Source organism: Hypomesus nipponensis, chromosome 6 (genome assembly GCF_054491055.1).
Source record: "Hypomesus nipponensis isolate SF chromosome 6, ASM5449105v1, whole genome shotgun sequence".
Classification (NCBI taxonomy): Eukaryota; Metazoa; Chordata; class Actinopteri; order Osmeriformes; family Osmeridae; genus Hypomesus; species Hypomesus nipponensis.
Window position 1 is genome coordinate 10,318,069 of NC_140366.1, and position 15,919 is coordinate 10,333,987.

The 15,919-nt window shown below is 49.3% G+C and overlaps 1 protein-coding gene across 1 annotated transcript; it reads left to right on the forward strand.

Annotated features, from left to right (window-relative positions):
• Window positions 1-2,958: 2,958 nt before the first annotated feature.
• Window positions 2,959-5,257, forward strand: lratd1 (LRAT domain containing 1). Its single transcript, XM_084700395.1, has 2 exons — window positions 2,959-3,097; window positions 3,696-5,257. The coding sequence occupies exon 2, from the start codon at window positions 3,733-3,735 to the stop codon at window positions 4,516-4,518; it is 786 nt and encodes a 261-aa protein (XP_084556521.1). The 5' UTR covers window positions 2,959-3,097; window positions 3,696-3,732; the 3' UTR covers window positions 4,519-5,257.
• The last annotated feature ends 10,662 nt before the right edge of the window (window positions 5,258-15,919 follow it).

The window sequence follows — 15,919 nt, forward strand, 5'->3', positions numbered from 1 at the left end:
CCAGCCTGAAAGTAAAGGTTGCAGAGGCAAGGGTCCTGGGGAACACAAGGTTATCCTTCGCAGCCATACAGATGTGGTCTTCAGTCCCCCTGCTGTCTGACGCCAACTGATAGCGCACAGGAAGCTGCCCATCTGATCTGGCGGTACCAGCACCAATACACAGACATGCCAAAGGAAAGAAAATACACAAATTGAAACAGACTGAGAAAGACCAGATGGCTGTAGAACCCACTCTCACAAGCTCCTTGGTACGCCACATTGCAGAACAGACACAACACAACTCACAGAGACACACAGCTGCACGTAGACACCAGACCTGATGTAGCCAGACAAAACTGAACGAGGTCAGATGAAAAGAAAAGGAGCAGACCAAACAGACAGAGAGGAGCTGTGAGTGGAAGGGGACCCCCTCAAAACAATCACCTACCACAGGACAACCTCTATCTCTGGAGAAGCTCCACTGACATATGTGGGGCTGCATCTCTGCCAGGGACACCAGCACACAGCAGAATTTGCCAGTCTTATCCCCAGCACTGGCAACAAACCCTCCACAATAGACTTCCCATGGTTCATTTGCATACACCCTACAAGGGGCCCATCTTAGGACACACGTCAGCCAGCGCTAACACATCCCTCCTCCAACAGTCCCATATGAAGGCTCCGAGATGGCGTCCTTAAACAAAGACATACAGCACACAAGCAAGCGTGTTCAGTAACCACGATGGGTGTCAACCCGCAGTCACCCGTACTGAAAGCGAGCCGGCTCTGTAATTACAGTGTGCGTGAGGCGTAACCCTCTCCCTACAGACAAAGCAGGGGGGGGGGGGGAGGGAGGGGCGGGCAGACGTGGGTCGTTACATCTGCAAACAGGCGTTTTCTTGGTCACATGTGTTTGGACACTATCTTCTGGGCTGTGTGATCTGTGGTCATCACACACACACCACCCCCCCACCCACACACAGCTCTTATCTCCACCTCTCTGTGTCTTTCTGGTTGCCTCCCTGTCTCCCCACCCCTCTATTACACCTGGGGGGGGGGAGGCTGGGGAAGGGGGGTGAGTTACGATGGTCCCCGCTCAAAGCTCTCCACCCCCACCCACCCATAGCCCCTCTGGGAGGAAAAAAGACCATGTGTAAATACAACCCCTTTTCAGTCTCACGTCGACATCTAATAACAGTTTATACCGCAGCTGCGGTTGTGTTCTCGTTTCTGCTTTGTGTGATGTGTTCAGATGTTTGTGTGTGGGATGTTGTGTGCGTAGAGTCTAGTACTGTGTGTGTGTGTGTCTGTGTGTTTAATCTATGAAGAGTGGTGATGCAGGCAATGTGATGTAGTTAGTAATTAAAGATCGGAGGTGTCTCTAATTATTGGGGTGGCATAGCAGTGTGTCACTAGTTATCCCTGTGTAGTCTGATCCTTGATTATGACTGCAAGGGCTGCATACATGTATGATATCTAGTGCAATGGGATGGCTGCTTGTGTGTGTGTGCGCGTGTGTGTGTATGTGTGTGTGTGTGTGGGGGGGGACTCCTTGTTTGTATCAGTAAACTGTGCTGCATCATTCTTCTGTGCATGTACAGTGTATTGTCTGTGTGTGTGTGCGTGTGTGCGTGTGTGTGTGTGTGTGTGTGCGTGCGTGTGTGGAGGGAGGGGGCGGGTGGTGGGGTGCTACCCTGGAATCTCATTTCAGCACGCTGTAGATTATACGAGGCAGGACCACATACCCCCAGGAGCTCCAGCCAAAGCCACAACTGAAAGTCCCATTATACTGTGTGTGTCTGGGTGTGCGTGTGTGGGTGTGGCGCGTGTGTGTATGTGTCATTGCCCATGTGAAGAATTCCATTCGAAACTCATTATCCATTTCTCTCCCACCCTCTCCTCGTATGCCATCTGTACATGAATGTCTTTCATGCTAGGCACACCCGCAAGTATCCTGTCCACATAGAAACGCACCTACAGCTTTACACAAACAATACACTACACGATAGTTCCACATCAGGAATAGTCTTCCATACAGTGCCCTATCCACTCATCTCTGCATGTGATTGATCATCACTCCAATCGGTGTGCGTGTGAGCAGTAAGCGTGCACACGTGTGTGCGTGTGCAGGGTCGTCTTTCGCCGGCCGATAACGCCACTACGCTCCCCCGTGACATCAGAGAGCACGAGCAGAGCGGTTCGTAGATTAGAGCGCTATCTGCAATCAGAGAGCCTCTTTGAAGAGGCTGCTTGAAGGCTTACAGGGGGGAACATCACACCTGACGTGCGGAGGAACAATGATAACAGACGGGGAACAAGGACGTCTTGGCTCATGAAGATGTGTATCTGCGTTCACACCGCTGCTTGTTAGGACGTGGAAGAGACACGCACGGTCATTAATATGCACGCAGGCACGCACACACTCACTCACCCTCGCGCGCGCACACTCTCTCACACACATCAGTGCAAAAACTACACTAATGAATCCACACTAATGTACACAAGCATGCAGACAGATAGACGTTTGGACAACACCGAGACTTTTAACTAGCAGATAAAAAGTGGGATAAATCAATTATTAGCCTACTAACTATATTCTTTATCATATTACCCCAGGCACTACCGTCAAATCGTCAATTTAACTAATATTCAAGGTAGCTAGTACTACCAATGATGAGTTCCTTAATATATTCTTTGTAATGTGTTGCTTTGTAATGTGTGCTGAGAATACACTATCCTTCTAACAACAAAACCACGCCACGGTAACTAACGCTTATTACCCCGAGCTGTTCTGCCGCTGCGTTATTGGAGGTTGTGTTGACTGGCGTTGGATTGAGTCCTGTGGATTGGTTCAGTGAGATTAGAAAAGTGATACTTGTCCAATGAGCTCCGCAGAGGGCAGGTGTTTCTCGTCGAGGCGGAGCTATCCGTGGTACTTAAACTGAGCTGGTGCCTGAAAACTCAAAAGTAAAACGTACATTAGCTGCGTGAGTTCTGGGCTGGAGAAGAGAGAACAGTCAAAGAAGAAGGAAAAGAGAAAGAGAGCGGAGGACCGTGCAGACCGTATGGCACTGATGGGACGAACGGATATTTAACCAATCGCGTGGGTAGCGCACAGGTAATATACATTTTTCCCCATTATGCCTTGATGCGTAAAATTGATCCAAAATGGTTCATCATGGTCCCACGGCCATATTTCAGTAACATGTACATTACTGGCTCTGTAAAGGGTGTACAACCTCTCTTTGCTCAAATGAGGGACCACAGCTCGCTTTCTTTCTCCCTATACCTCTCTTTCTCCCTTTCTTGTTTCTCTCCCTGTCATCCTATCCTTGGTGTGTCCGTCCACTCGAATTAATGATTGACTAATGGGTATGAGTAGAGCAAAGGGAGTGAATCATTGATTGTGTTAGTCTACTCTTTCAAAGCAGTCGGCTCAATAAGCGGGGAAATGACGCTTAGGGTACATACGTGACTGCAGGAACAGTTTTTTTACTCACTGCTACTGAGTAACGACAAAAATGAATTTGAATGCGTTGTTATATCGACTCAATCAACGCATTTATTGCGAGTATGAGGGTGAATTGGGCATTTGCTTTTGAAACTTTCATGTTTAAATGACATGTTTTCGTTCAACTCAAGCTTACTGTGTGTTTTGTGCAGTTGACACGACAGTGCTTTCTCACCTCTTACGTCTCATGCTCTCTTGCTCCCAGACACCGCATTCCATGCCTTTCCTCTGCCTCGTCATTGATGGGAAATCAACTGGATCGGATCACCCACCTAAACTACAGCGAGCTGCCCACGGGGGATCCGTCCGGGGTGGAGAAGGACGAGCTTCGGGTCGGCGTGGCCTATTTCTTCTCCGACGAGGAGGAGGAGGTGGACGACCGCTCTCCATCAGACGGCTTCACCAAGGACCTGAGCCCCACCAAGGACGGGCCCGTGGAGGTCAGCGAGGTGGAGTACTCCGCCTTCTGCTCACAGGAATGCATCTTTTCCAAACTCCGAGAGAACGAGGACCTGAATGTGTACTCAGCCAAAACTTTGCTCACTATGTGCAAGCCGGGAGACCTGCTGGAACTAGTGGCAACCGCACAGGCACCGCACTGGGCTATTTACGAGCGGAACGACCAGGTTATCCACCTCCACAAGGGCGAGATTCGCAAGGACAGCCTGTTTGAGATTAGCAACGGGCGGCACGGAAGGGTGGTCAACAACCGTTATCGTTACCGGCCGCTGCCCGCTGACCTGGTGATGCAAAACGCAGCCGGCCACCTTGGTTTGAGCAGCGGGGAGATATGCTGGACTAATTCGGAAAGTTTCGCCGCTTGGTGTCGTTTTGGGAAGCGGGAGTTCAAAGCAGGAGGCGAGGCACATTCCGCCGAGCAGCAGTATTTTCTCAAGGTCCACTTGTCTGGAAGCGGGGTGCACACACTTGTCTTTCGAAGCCTGGAGGAGATGATACGGGAGAGGAGGCGAGTGGACGCCAGCGGAATTCTGAAAGAGTTGTCTTTGGTCAACGGGGGAAAGGAGTGATTTGGAATTCTGTTTGATGGCTCCCCTTCCCTCTTCTCTTCTCTCTCCAAATCGCTAGAGATGCGCGCACACAAACCTGTTGGGTTTGAACGCTGCGTGCATTTTGCAGACCGAGGCTTCGAGGGCTGCGTCTAAAAAGCTTACACACAGATGGAATTGCTGTGAACATATCAGACACAGAGAAAAAAATGACTATAACTGGTGAAAACGTCCATGTAAACACAATTATGTCCATCCTTTATTTTAAGGGGTGGGGACACGCGTTCTGTCTACTCCGTTGGCCCAACACTGACCTTGTACCTCTACCCACATAGCACACCGACAACGCTTGTTTTTCGAGGATAGTGGAATTCGCCCCTCTGCATTGGGCGCGTGCTGCGGCAGACTATACGGTGAGAGAGAGGGGGGTTGTTTGATAGCACCGGAGACGCTCCGTTCTATTTTTTTACTCTTAGCTTTAACATAACTTAAGAATGCCGGGGCGAATCGACGAACCCAATCGTTCTGCCATGGCAGTAGCCTAACAGGCAGTCCTTACAGCTATGTACGCAGTTGCCTAAACAAAACATTGGCTGTGTGAACCCTTGTCTTTGGAAAATATTGTCATTTTCCCACACGTGTGTGTTTCTCAAAGGTGTATTCATACATTGATTTGGATTTGAGTCCCCATATTTTTGTATTTGAGTTAGTGACTTTGTTTTTCGGTTGAAAATAAACAGAGGTTGCAATATGAAAAGCATGTGTTGTGAAAGGTCTTGCTTGTGTTGCGCTTGCGGACATCACAGCACAATCACGCACGCAAGCACGCGCGCTCACACACACCTTATTGTAAATATAACCTGTCTGTTATTTAATTATTGTACACGGCAACACGATAGACAATTCGATCGCTGATTGCCTAGCAGTGTTATGGTTTTACCATGCGCGTCAGCGTGGTTTAGCCTCCAGATGCGCTATAGTGGATCAAGAATTGTTATTGATTCATCTAAAGATAACAATATATGATTTGATAGGTTTCAATTTTGCACATTCAGACAAAACCCTCAAGTCAATTTATATATTCTCTGAACCTAGCAATGACTCTGCCCTTCTTGTAAGGCACTAAAAACATAGAAGTCTAAATATTCCAAGAACTCTTATGTCTGATCATGTCGCCAAAACCATCCACGTTTATGTGTTTCGGTCCATCCATCCATCACGGATATCAACAGGTTAGTCTATGTAGGTAGTCTTGCTGTTTCTATAATAATGGGGAAACTGGAAACTGGTCGAGCAAGTTGGTTTTGCCTAAAGCCTTGACAGACCAACTGTCATGTGTGTGTGAGCGTGTGTGTGTGGGGAAGAGGATAAGACAAGGGAAGCCAGAGAAAGGGATGGCTGGGTCACTGTTTGTGTGTGCAGTTAGGTGGGTTTTGTTGAGGGACAAGTACAGTCATGCGTGTTGAGACAGGATTTAGGGTTGTGAAAGGGGTGTGTGTGTGTTGAAAGGAGTGTGTGTTTGTTGCAAAGCTGTGTGAAAGTCAGAGTGAATCTGTACACAGGTGACAGACAAAGGGGCCAGGCAGGAGTGTGTATGGGTGTGGTGTGCTGCACCACAATGAGTGTGTGACATGAATATGTTCAGACTGCGTGTGTGTGTGTGGATGAATAGTTAAGTACAAAGCAGATACAAAGGTATCCTCTAGATTGCATGGAGAGTTTTTTTTTTTTTTGATGAGAAACAAGGCTTGACATTTTGTGGCATCCCTGAAGTTAGTTTAACATTTAATAACAGGGAGTTGATATAGTTGTCCTCATTCTTTGTTTATGTGTGTGTGTTAGAGTGAAAAGGGATTCAGTATGCCTGTTTGAGGCATGTGTATGTGTGTGTGTATGGAAAGGTCCAAGTAGAGATTCTACAATCTTACAATGATGTGTGAAGTCAGTCTGTTATAAACCCAGTACCTTTTTACTGCTCCCCTTTCCATTCTCCCTTTCCCTGATGTCTCCATCCGTCTACACCGACCGCCGAAGGAGACGCTGCACTCTTTGTCCTTCCCCTCCTCCTCCAGTCGTTCTCCTTCCTTCTCCCTCATCCATCTTCAGTCCCTCGGAAACGATGCACGTTTGTATCTGTTGGTCAATTGTTTTCCTTCTGACATACGGTATGTGTGTGACCATGTCTCTCATGAGGATGTGAGTTCAGGTTAGTGGGGGCAGCCCGTGCTCTATATGGGAGGAGAGGGATGAGCTTAGGCGTGTGTACATGCGTGTGCCCGCGTTGTGTGAAGTTGGCGTGTTGTGTGACTCTTATGTGTGTGCAGAGCGACTGAAAGGCCCGGGGAGGTGACCGTGTCAGATGATGTACAGAACATTGTTTGCCCGAGGAGAGTCTGTGAGCCTGTGATATGACCCTGTATGTGTGTGGGTGTTTGTGTGTCGGGGGGGGGGGGGGGGGTGCTCGTTTCTGAATGCAGATGTGTGCATGCTTATTGCGAGGGCAGGTTGTAATGAGGTACGTCAGAGAGAACTTCCTGTGTTGAGTCTGTGGACATCAGAGAGCGCACCACGCTGGGTGGAACATGTGGACGTCTCTGCCTTTGATTCTGTTAGTGGGCATGTGTAAGTAATGAATACGGTTACTAAGGAAACCCGAGCCAGTGTCATGTCTCCTGCCTGTGTGTGTGTGTGAGCTTGTGTGTACGGGCTGCTTAAAGCTGTCTGCCAGGCTGAATAACTATCCATGTAAGACAAGCATGTGAGCAAAGGCTACCTATAGTGGCCAGCATGAACGCACACACCCGCACAAACAAACACGTATTCTCCCACAAACACACACACACACATGTGCACACACATGTGCACACACATGCGCGCGGCTGGGGACCGTGAGTATTCCTATTCCTTTGTGCTACAAAGCTGATGTAGTCACCCAGGGGTTTGCCACAGTGCAGGGAGAGCATGAGGCTGGACACAGAGGATCATAGCTAGACTGCTGCCAGCTGAATAAGCCGGGCTGTCTCAGTGGAAATGTACTGGGGAGGAGAGAACAGCATCAAACATCCTGTCTGCCTTTAAGAGGATAAGACTAATAGAGACATGATGGGCTGGGTCCCAATAGGCGTCGCTCCTTTCCTTCACCATCTTCTGTCCTCCTGCTGAAAGTCCTGTCTAGACATGATGGGCTGTGTTCTAATATGCTTTGGTAGTTACGAGCCTCTTATCCTTGTTTCCTATAGGCTCGTGTCTTGACTGTTTTAGGTCACTTCTTTATGCTGGAAAACTATTACTACACAAGCACTAACACTGTTTCATGAATGGGATGGGTATAGCTGAAGTGGTAGAGGATTGGACTGCGGGTCAAGAGGTCCCAGGTTCAAATTTCTCTGTGTATTGCTTTGGATATACGTGTCAGCTAAATGAATCCACTATCATTATGTCATGACTGTGAGGACTGGAGCACTGATGAATCCCTTACCTGTTGAGTAAGTGGTGACGTTATAGAAACATACTGTGGACATTGTTTTGTCTTTCAGGCTTCTGCTTCAAATTGTATTCATAACTGATATGATACGCGTTGCCATGGTAATTAATTCCATAGACATTTTTGATCACGGATGTGCTGCAGGAGCTCCTCAAGCCACCGGCTCACTGTAGATCTGAACGCTCACTCCCAAGACGATACACGAGGATCCAGCGGTACAGCTGACCTGCTGGGGGCCACCCCCCACTCCCCCCTCCCCCCTCCTCCGGCATCAGGTGAACCAGGTGCAGAGGGAACACTATGTAAACACTGCCAACCGTCAAAACGACAATTCAAATCCACCATTAACAGTCACAACCTACTGATGGGGGATAGGAGGGGGGGGGGGGTTATTTTATGGGGACAGCAGACTGACATGTGTGTGTGTTTACCAGCTGGATGTGAAGCAGGTGTGTTAAGTCACAGGAACTGAAATTCTGTTCATCCTTCTGCCACCCCATGTAAAATGTTCTAGAAACGCCACTGAACTGAAAGATCAGAAGACATCAGCTAATACGTAGAACTGACAACTGTTCCTCTTTATTAAACGTATCTCTTTTATACAGCATGTCTCCTTTGTAGGTAGGTTCCACAGACTGTCAAAGAGCCTTTACTCACCCAAACATTCCTCCCCTTACAACATTGTCGTACACAGGACACAGTACATCCTTAAATACTGCTCTGGTACACACTGACTTTCCAGTGGGTGGATTTGAGGTTTATTTTTCTCCCTCTCCTGCAGTAGCTCATGCCAGGGCAGAAGTAATGCCTGATTTCTCCCAATCTCCCTGAGAACTTAAGACTGCAGCAAAGCAGCTTCACCCCTTCCTCTTGACAACCTCGCGCTTGCTAGAAGCTTTGGTCTGGGTGGAGGAGGGCCAGAGGATTGAGGAGGAGCAGGGATGAGGAGCAGGGAGGAGGAGCAGGGAGGAGCAGGGGGGAGGAGCAGGGGGGAGGAGCAGGGAGGAGGAGCAGGGAGGAGGAGCAGGGGGGTGAGGAGGGAGAGGAGGGGGAGAGGAGAGTAGAGGAGAGGATAGGAGAGAAAGAGGGGGAAGGAGAGGAGGGAGAGGAGGGAAAGGAGGGAGGGAGGAGAAGAGGAGAAGAGGAGGGGGAGGATTGTTTGGGAGGTGGTTGAGGAGTGTGTTGACATCTATTGTCCTACGTTCAAAGTTCATTGGATGCTTGATCTCATGATCCCCAAAGTGGTCTCAGGAGTAAGAAGACAGGTCAGATAGAAGGTGTGTTCACCTGATCCTGTAGGATGGGCATGCTTTGGTTCCTTCAGAGTGTTAACCCACATTGTTACCTTACCAGGAGAAATGGACACACACACACGGTTCATGCTAGGACCCAAACCGTGACATTTTTGTCTCTTTATTATAAAACATAAGTCAGGAATATGCCGGAAATGAGAAAACATGCATATAATGGACATAATAATGGATCCTTTATACCATGAGTGTTACACTGTGTGTATGTATGCCAGATCCTCTTATCTCTGCATGTATCTATTCTGGAGAGGAGAGATACAACATGGAGGTGAGACTTCAGCGCTGAGTGCTGCTGTCACTGAGCCCTCATCATTAACTACAGAAGACCCAAGGCCATGCACAAGCTCTCTCTCTCTCACTCTTTCTCTCTCTCTCTCTCTCTCTCTGACACACACACACATACACACGCACACACACGTCTCTCACACACTCTCTACCAGCCAACCAACTTAATGAGTGTTAAGAGAAAAACACGCTCAAGGCTTTAAGACACACACACACGTGCACACACACAGCTCACATGCGCACTGGGTTTCAGACACTAATATTCACCTTGATTCCACGCTTCCACGAAAAATACACACATACATGCACCCCCCACACACACACATACCTTGATGCTTTCCAATGGTCACCTAAAAAAAAGCATCTCTAGGATGACTCTGTTTATTTTCTCCGTCCCCCCCCTCTCTCCCTCCCTCCTTCCGTCCCTCTCCCACCCCCCCACTAGCTCTCCCCCCTCCTCCCTCCATCCCTCCCCCCCTCCCTCTCTCCATGCCAGTCAGATGCTGACCCCTGGGTGACCCCTGCAGAGTTTCTATTCTCACACCAGCCCAGCAGTCAGCAGGGGACAAGAAATAACACTCTCCTCCATCTTCTCTCTCTCTCTCTCTCTCTCTCTCTCTCTCTCTCTCTCTCTCTCTCTCTCTCTCTCTCTCTCTCTCTCTCTCTCTCTCTCTCTCTCTCTCTCTCTCTCTCTCTCTCTCTCTCTCTCTCTCTCTCTCTCTACCTTCCCTTTAATGTTCTTTCACACATGCAGACACCACACACACACACACACACCACACAGTCTCTGAGCCAGGTGGTGGTGGTTAAGGTGTATGTCGTAAGCACAAATACACACATACAAACACACATGATAGATACAAGTACCGGAAAACAGGACCATTTTGAAAGAGAAGTGTGGTAAGCAAACCTGATTCAGAATTTCAGTCTAGACGTTCCAGAAAACCTGAGGTTTCCTAGGTTTGTGTTAAGAGAGGAGCTGTGTGAAGCTCTGTATGGGCGGCTGAGGACTGTGCATGCCCATATGTGTGTCTGTAGAACATCAAGTGCAAGAAAAGTGTGTGTGAGCATTCTTTGGTGTGTGTGAGGTGTGTGTGTGAGTGTGTGTGTGAGTGTGTGTGTGTGTATGTGTGTGTGTGGGGGGGTGCAACAGAGACAGAGAGAGAGTAATATGTCAGTAATTGGACATGAAGCAGTGCAGAAAATGACAAAAGGAAGAGTTTCCCAGGGAGAGGTTCAGGAGTGCTGCGATGAAGGCCATCATGTGGAGGCTAATGAACGTAGACCAGGGGCCTGATGCTCTATGCAATCACACCACAAGCCCACGCAAACACGCACAAACGTGCACACACACCCATACGTCCTGGTCGAGCTGAGACAAAAGACAAACACCAACATACAGAATAGACAGATTAGAAACGTCCAAAGACCTCATCACCACAAACCTCTACTCTGTCCAGATGTTCGGCGGAGAGCCCTTCCCCTGCTGTGGGCAGAGAGGGATGTCCTCCAGGGGAGCACTGTGGAGCACAGCGTGAGCCCCATCCTCCTGTCAGGGAGGGAGGGAGGGAGGGAGGGAGGGAGGGAGGGAGGGAGGGAGGGAGGGAGGGAGGGAGGGAGGGAGGGAGGGAGGGAGGGAGGGAGGGAGGGAGGGAGGGAGGGAGGGAGGGAGGGAGGGAGGGAGGGAGGGAGGGAGGGAGGGAGGGAGGGAGGGAGGGAGGGAGGGAGGGTAAAAGGAAAGATAGGAGAGAGAAGGTGAAATATTGATGAGCACTGAGGTGCACAGAAATAGAGCCGCCCTGCATGCTTGATGAGGGGCAGGAGACAACTACGCACACCAACTGTTTGAAACAGTCTGAGTCATGACCAACGGGCCTCTCAGAGCCTGACAACACTCTGGACACAGTCCAGACTGAGGCCATCCTGCACACACTGTGCACACATACACATACGGCACAAACGCACAAGTATGCGCGCACACACACACGCATGCACGTACGCACACACAAACACACCCCGACAATGCCGTTCTCATGTCTTTTCCCATCTCGTCATCAAACAGCAGGCCGTGGTCCAAGAAGATCAGGCTACCATCACACTCAGATCTCTTGTTTCTTATTCCATCTCTCATTGAACCCGTCACACCCTCTCTCTCTCTCTCTCTCTCTCTCTCTCTCTCTCTCTCTCTCTCTCTCTCTCTCTCTCTCTCTCTCTCTCTCTCTCTCTCTCTCTCTCTCTCTCTCTCTCTCTCTCTCTCTCTCTCTAACCCTCTTTCCCTCCTGTGTTGCTTCCCTCCCTCTCTTTTTCGCCTCTATCTCGCTGTTGTAAAAAGCTGATTTCTTAATTAACCACCACCTTTAGGGTCGAACATCTTCACCAGAGGGGAAATTGAATCAGATCAACAATGATTTTAGTTTTTGTTTGTTTTGGAATTACGAATTATATTATTTTCTTTGTTGCTTTAATGCCCACAGTGGTTTATTCTGTTAGTCAGTGTAATTCATGTGTCCGTTCTGTCGAGGTCTCAGTAGGTTTCCATTGTGCAGGCTTCTGGTCTGGACTGACAGGAACCACTTGGCAGAGAGTATGTGTGCCACAGATAAAGCCTTCCTCCAAACCCATGGGCTTGGCCAAAAGTAGTTTTATTGTGGGAATACATTCACACACACGCATGTTTACACACTGGTGTCCACACATGTATGTTACCCCCACCCTCACACACAGACACACACACACACACACGCATACATCCATCACACAGTACCTAACAAGAGAGAGTTAATTGCTTGGTTGAGTGACTGATTGGGTCTGGCTATTATCTGTCTTGGAGGAAGGAGGGATGAAGCCGATGAAGGGAGAAAAACAAAAACATCAACCTGTCTGGAGAGAGCAATTAACAGCATGATTAACTCCTGACCAGGCCTCTGCTGTACCACAGGCTGGGGCTCTGCCGTCGTGCTTATGCAACACTACCTCAACATTACAGCAACGTCTAGACAACCCCTAGTTACGGCTGGTAAATCATATGAATGCATACATGAAGTGCCTGTTGGAACGAATGCAAACACACACATACGCACTCATGCACAGGCACACACAGAAGGGCGAAATATTGTTTGGTCTGTTGAAATGTTCACTCACTCACACACACACACACATATGCATCCGCACAGATTGTTGAAATAACATTTGCCTATTCAGTTTTTCTCCAGGGATTCAAAGACGGGTTTCCACAGCAACCAGTTGCTGTCCATTATGGTTCCAGAGCCAGTTAGGGGATGAGAGGGGATGAGGCGTTTCAGCCTGCCCTACAGCATGTTCACCATGTGCACTGTGGAAGGAGAGGACAGAAGGACACCACACTGGGAGAAGCAGCTGCTGTCCTCGACGCAACAAGTCATACAGAAAGTCCTAAAGAGGATGTTGAAAAGACACACACACACACACATACAGGCATGCTCACACACACACACCTCTGCTCTTCCTCATATATACACAGCATGACTCCGGAGATGGGATATGGATTAATGCTTAAACTCATTATCCCTTTCTCTCATTCTCTCTCTCTCTTTTTCTTGCTCTCTCCCCACCTCTCTCTCTCTCACATCTTTTCACATCCCTCTGTTCTCTCCTCAACACAACTGTAACACAGAGGACAATGGTGCCGATAGTGACGCATGTGAGGATTATCAAAACAATGTGTTGGGTCAAACTGGAAGTACACAAACACACATACACACACACACACACCCAAGAGGCATGGTATGCACATCCACAGACAACGACTCACAAAAATGCACAGAAAGAATGTACAAACAAATATGCACACGCACATACTTTAACATGTACAGACACACACACACACGCCTATGTGGACCCCATTGGATCCAGTTCCAGGGATGCAGACCACGAGACTAGATGTACTGCCACATATGAACACACACACACACCTGCACACAGACAAATATATCGCATTTGCACACTCTGTCAGACAGCTACCAAGCAGGATCAGTGTTTGTGCTCTGGGATAAAGGTTACATTGTTTTAAAGGGTGTAGGTTTACCTTGGTCATAGGGAGCACTCGGGTTCAGTGGCGCCTCGCAGCAGCAGTAACCTTGCTGGATAAGAATGCCGCGAGAGGCTGGAGGCCTGCGTGGAGCTGCACACAGCCATTAATCAGACAGACAGGACTTCACGGCCACATCCCGACAGGAGGGGGGAGGGGGGTTGGGAGGGAGGGGTCTAGAGGGGGATGAGGGACCGAAAGGGACAGAAAAGATCTGCGTGAAAGTGGACTCATTTGTGCCTCCGTGCCATTTTGGCTGGAGTCTGTTATCACACGAGGGCAGTGTGTGTCAGTGATGTGCGCGAGGGCTGAGGTTGTGTTTACCCCGATGTGTTGCTGTGAAGCTATGCATGGAGATGGAACATGTCATTAGCCTTCCTACCTATGACCTTAACCAGGAGTTTTAGACAAAGCTGTGCCTAGCTATGAAGATGAGAAAAATACATTATGCAAATTGTTAGATGGCTTCCGAAGGAAACATTAGTGTAAGCACAGTAGCTTCTTTTTACCCACCCCCTCTTTTTGGCATCCGAGGTAAACATCTCACTTGAAGTACAGTCCCTTCGTTTTTACCCACCCCTCTCTCTGTCTCTCTTCCTCAACACTCTAACTTCAAAGTGTTTCCTCTGAGTAGGAAGAGTATAATTACATCTGGTCAGATGATGGGAGAGGGAGCGACTGGTAAATGGCTAGGTAGCCGATCTTTTCCGTGTTCCTGACAAAATGTCAAACCATTCCTCCGTCTGCTCGCTGCTCCATGGCGTGGAGGCGGTGATGACGGGGTTCTGAGGGGTGATTGCAGAGCTGCGGATCGGGGGGGGTTTGAGGGGTGATTGCAGAGCTTTGGGGTTCCAGAAGTTGAGACGAGACCGAGACCAATCAGGTTGGTTGGAGCGAGTGATTACGTACCAACAGGGAGAGACCAGTAGGGAAAACATGCTGTGGCCCACATGTTACAACAGTAAACCCCACTTAATAATTCACATTGGTTAATAACACACAGCGAAGCCATTAGAAATTGTGTTTGTCTCCCGTTTTAATCAGACAATCGATTCGGAGCACGTCCCTTCTGCCAGGAGTCCGGCTGGAAAAAGGGGGGGGGGAGGGTTGGAAGGGGCTGTCTAGAGAGAGAGTAGGAACAAGCAGTTACTGGGGCTAGTATGTGTGTGTGTGTGTGTGTATATGTGTGTGTGCGTGTGAGTGTTGTTGTGTGTGTTTTTTTAGGGGTATTTTGAGGGGTTGTCCTGTTCTACTTCAGTCACCAGTTTAATGGAAGAGAGGAAGCGTGCTGACCTACCTAGACACCTCTCCCACCCACCCTCCTTCCCTCTCCTCTCCTCCCTTCTTCTTGTCCTCTCCTCCCCCTCCTCTCCTCCCCCCCCTCTCCTCTCCTCTCCTCTCCTCCCCCCTCTCCTTTCCTCCCCCTCCTCTCCTCCCCCCTCTCCTCTCCTACCCCCCTCCTCTCCTCCCCCCTCTCCTCCCCCATCCTCTCCCCCTCCTCTCCTCTCCTCCCCCCTCCTCTCCTCCCCCCTGTCCTCCCCACTCTCTTCTCCTCCCCTCTCCTCTCCTCCCCCCTCCTACTCCCCTCTTCTCTCCTCCCAAATCTCCTCCCCCCCTCCTCTCCTCCTCACTCTCCTCTCCTCCCCTCTCCTCTCTTCCCCCATCTGCTGTCCTCTCCTCCCCCCTTTCCTCTCATCTCATCTTCTCACCCCACATGCAAGGTAGAAACCTTCTAGCTTTCAACGGCCCCTCTTCTGTCTTGCTATGCTGTCTGCTCTTTCCTCCAGAGGGAACACATGGTGCTTCTAACACCAGAAAGGTTCGGATTTAGTTCGGTTAAGAACTGCATGTTAACGTTTTACTCCACTTCAACTAGACCCACTGAGCTCTGCATTCAAACGGTTGCCACACAGGCGCACTAGACTGCCCCCAGATGGGCGGAGTCGACTGCATCTACGTCACCGTGCCGGACAGACATTGCGTTCCTTCAGCAACGTTCATGTGGAAATGTCAGCCATTCTTCACACAAGTGCGTGGTCTTCAGCTGATGATAGTCGACGTGATTAGTCATGCTGTTCCCTCAACTTTGAGAACACACTTTGCGGGACACGCGCTCTATGGATGCATACTCTCGCCGGATAGACTTCACACATACAGTATGTGACTCACGCGCACTCACGCGCCCCCACGCTGCAAAGAGCCCTCTCACCTATAGAAAGCAGCAGGAAATGTCGCCGCGCTCCTCGCTCTGTTGTCACTTCATGTCAACAGTGATCT

What these genes read in the sequence shown, in the direction of transcription:
- lratd1 (XM_084700395.1), top strand. Translation starts at nt 3,733, where the DNA reads ATGGGAAATCAACTGGATCGGATCACCCACCTAAACTACAGCGAGCTG.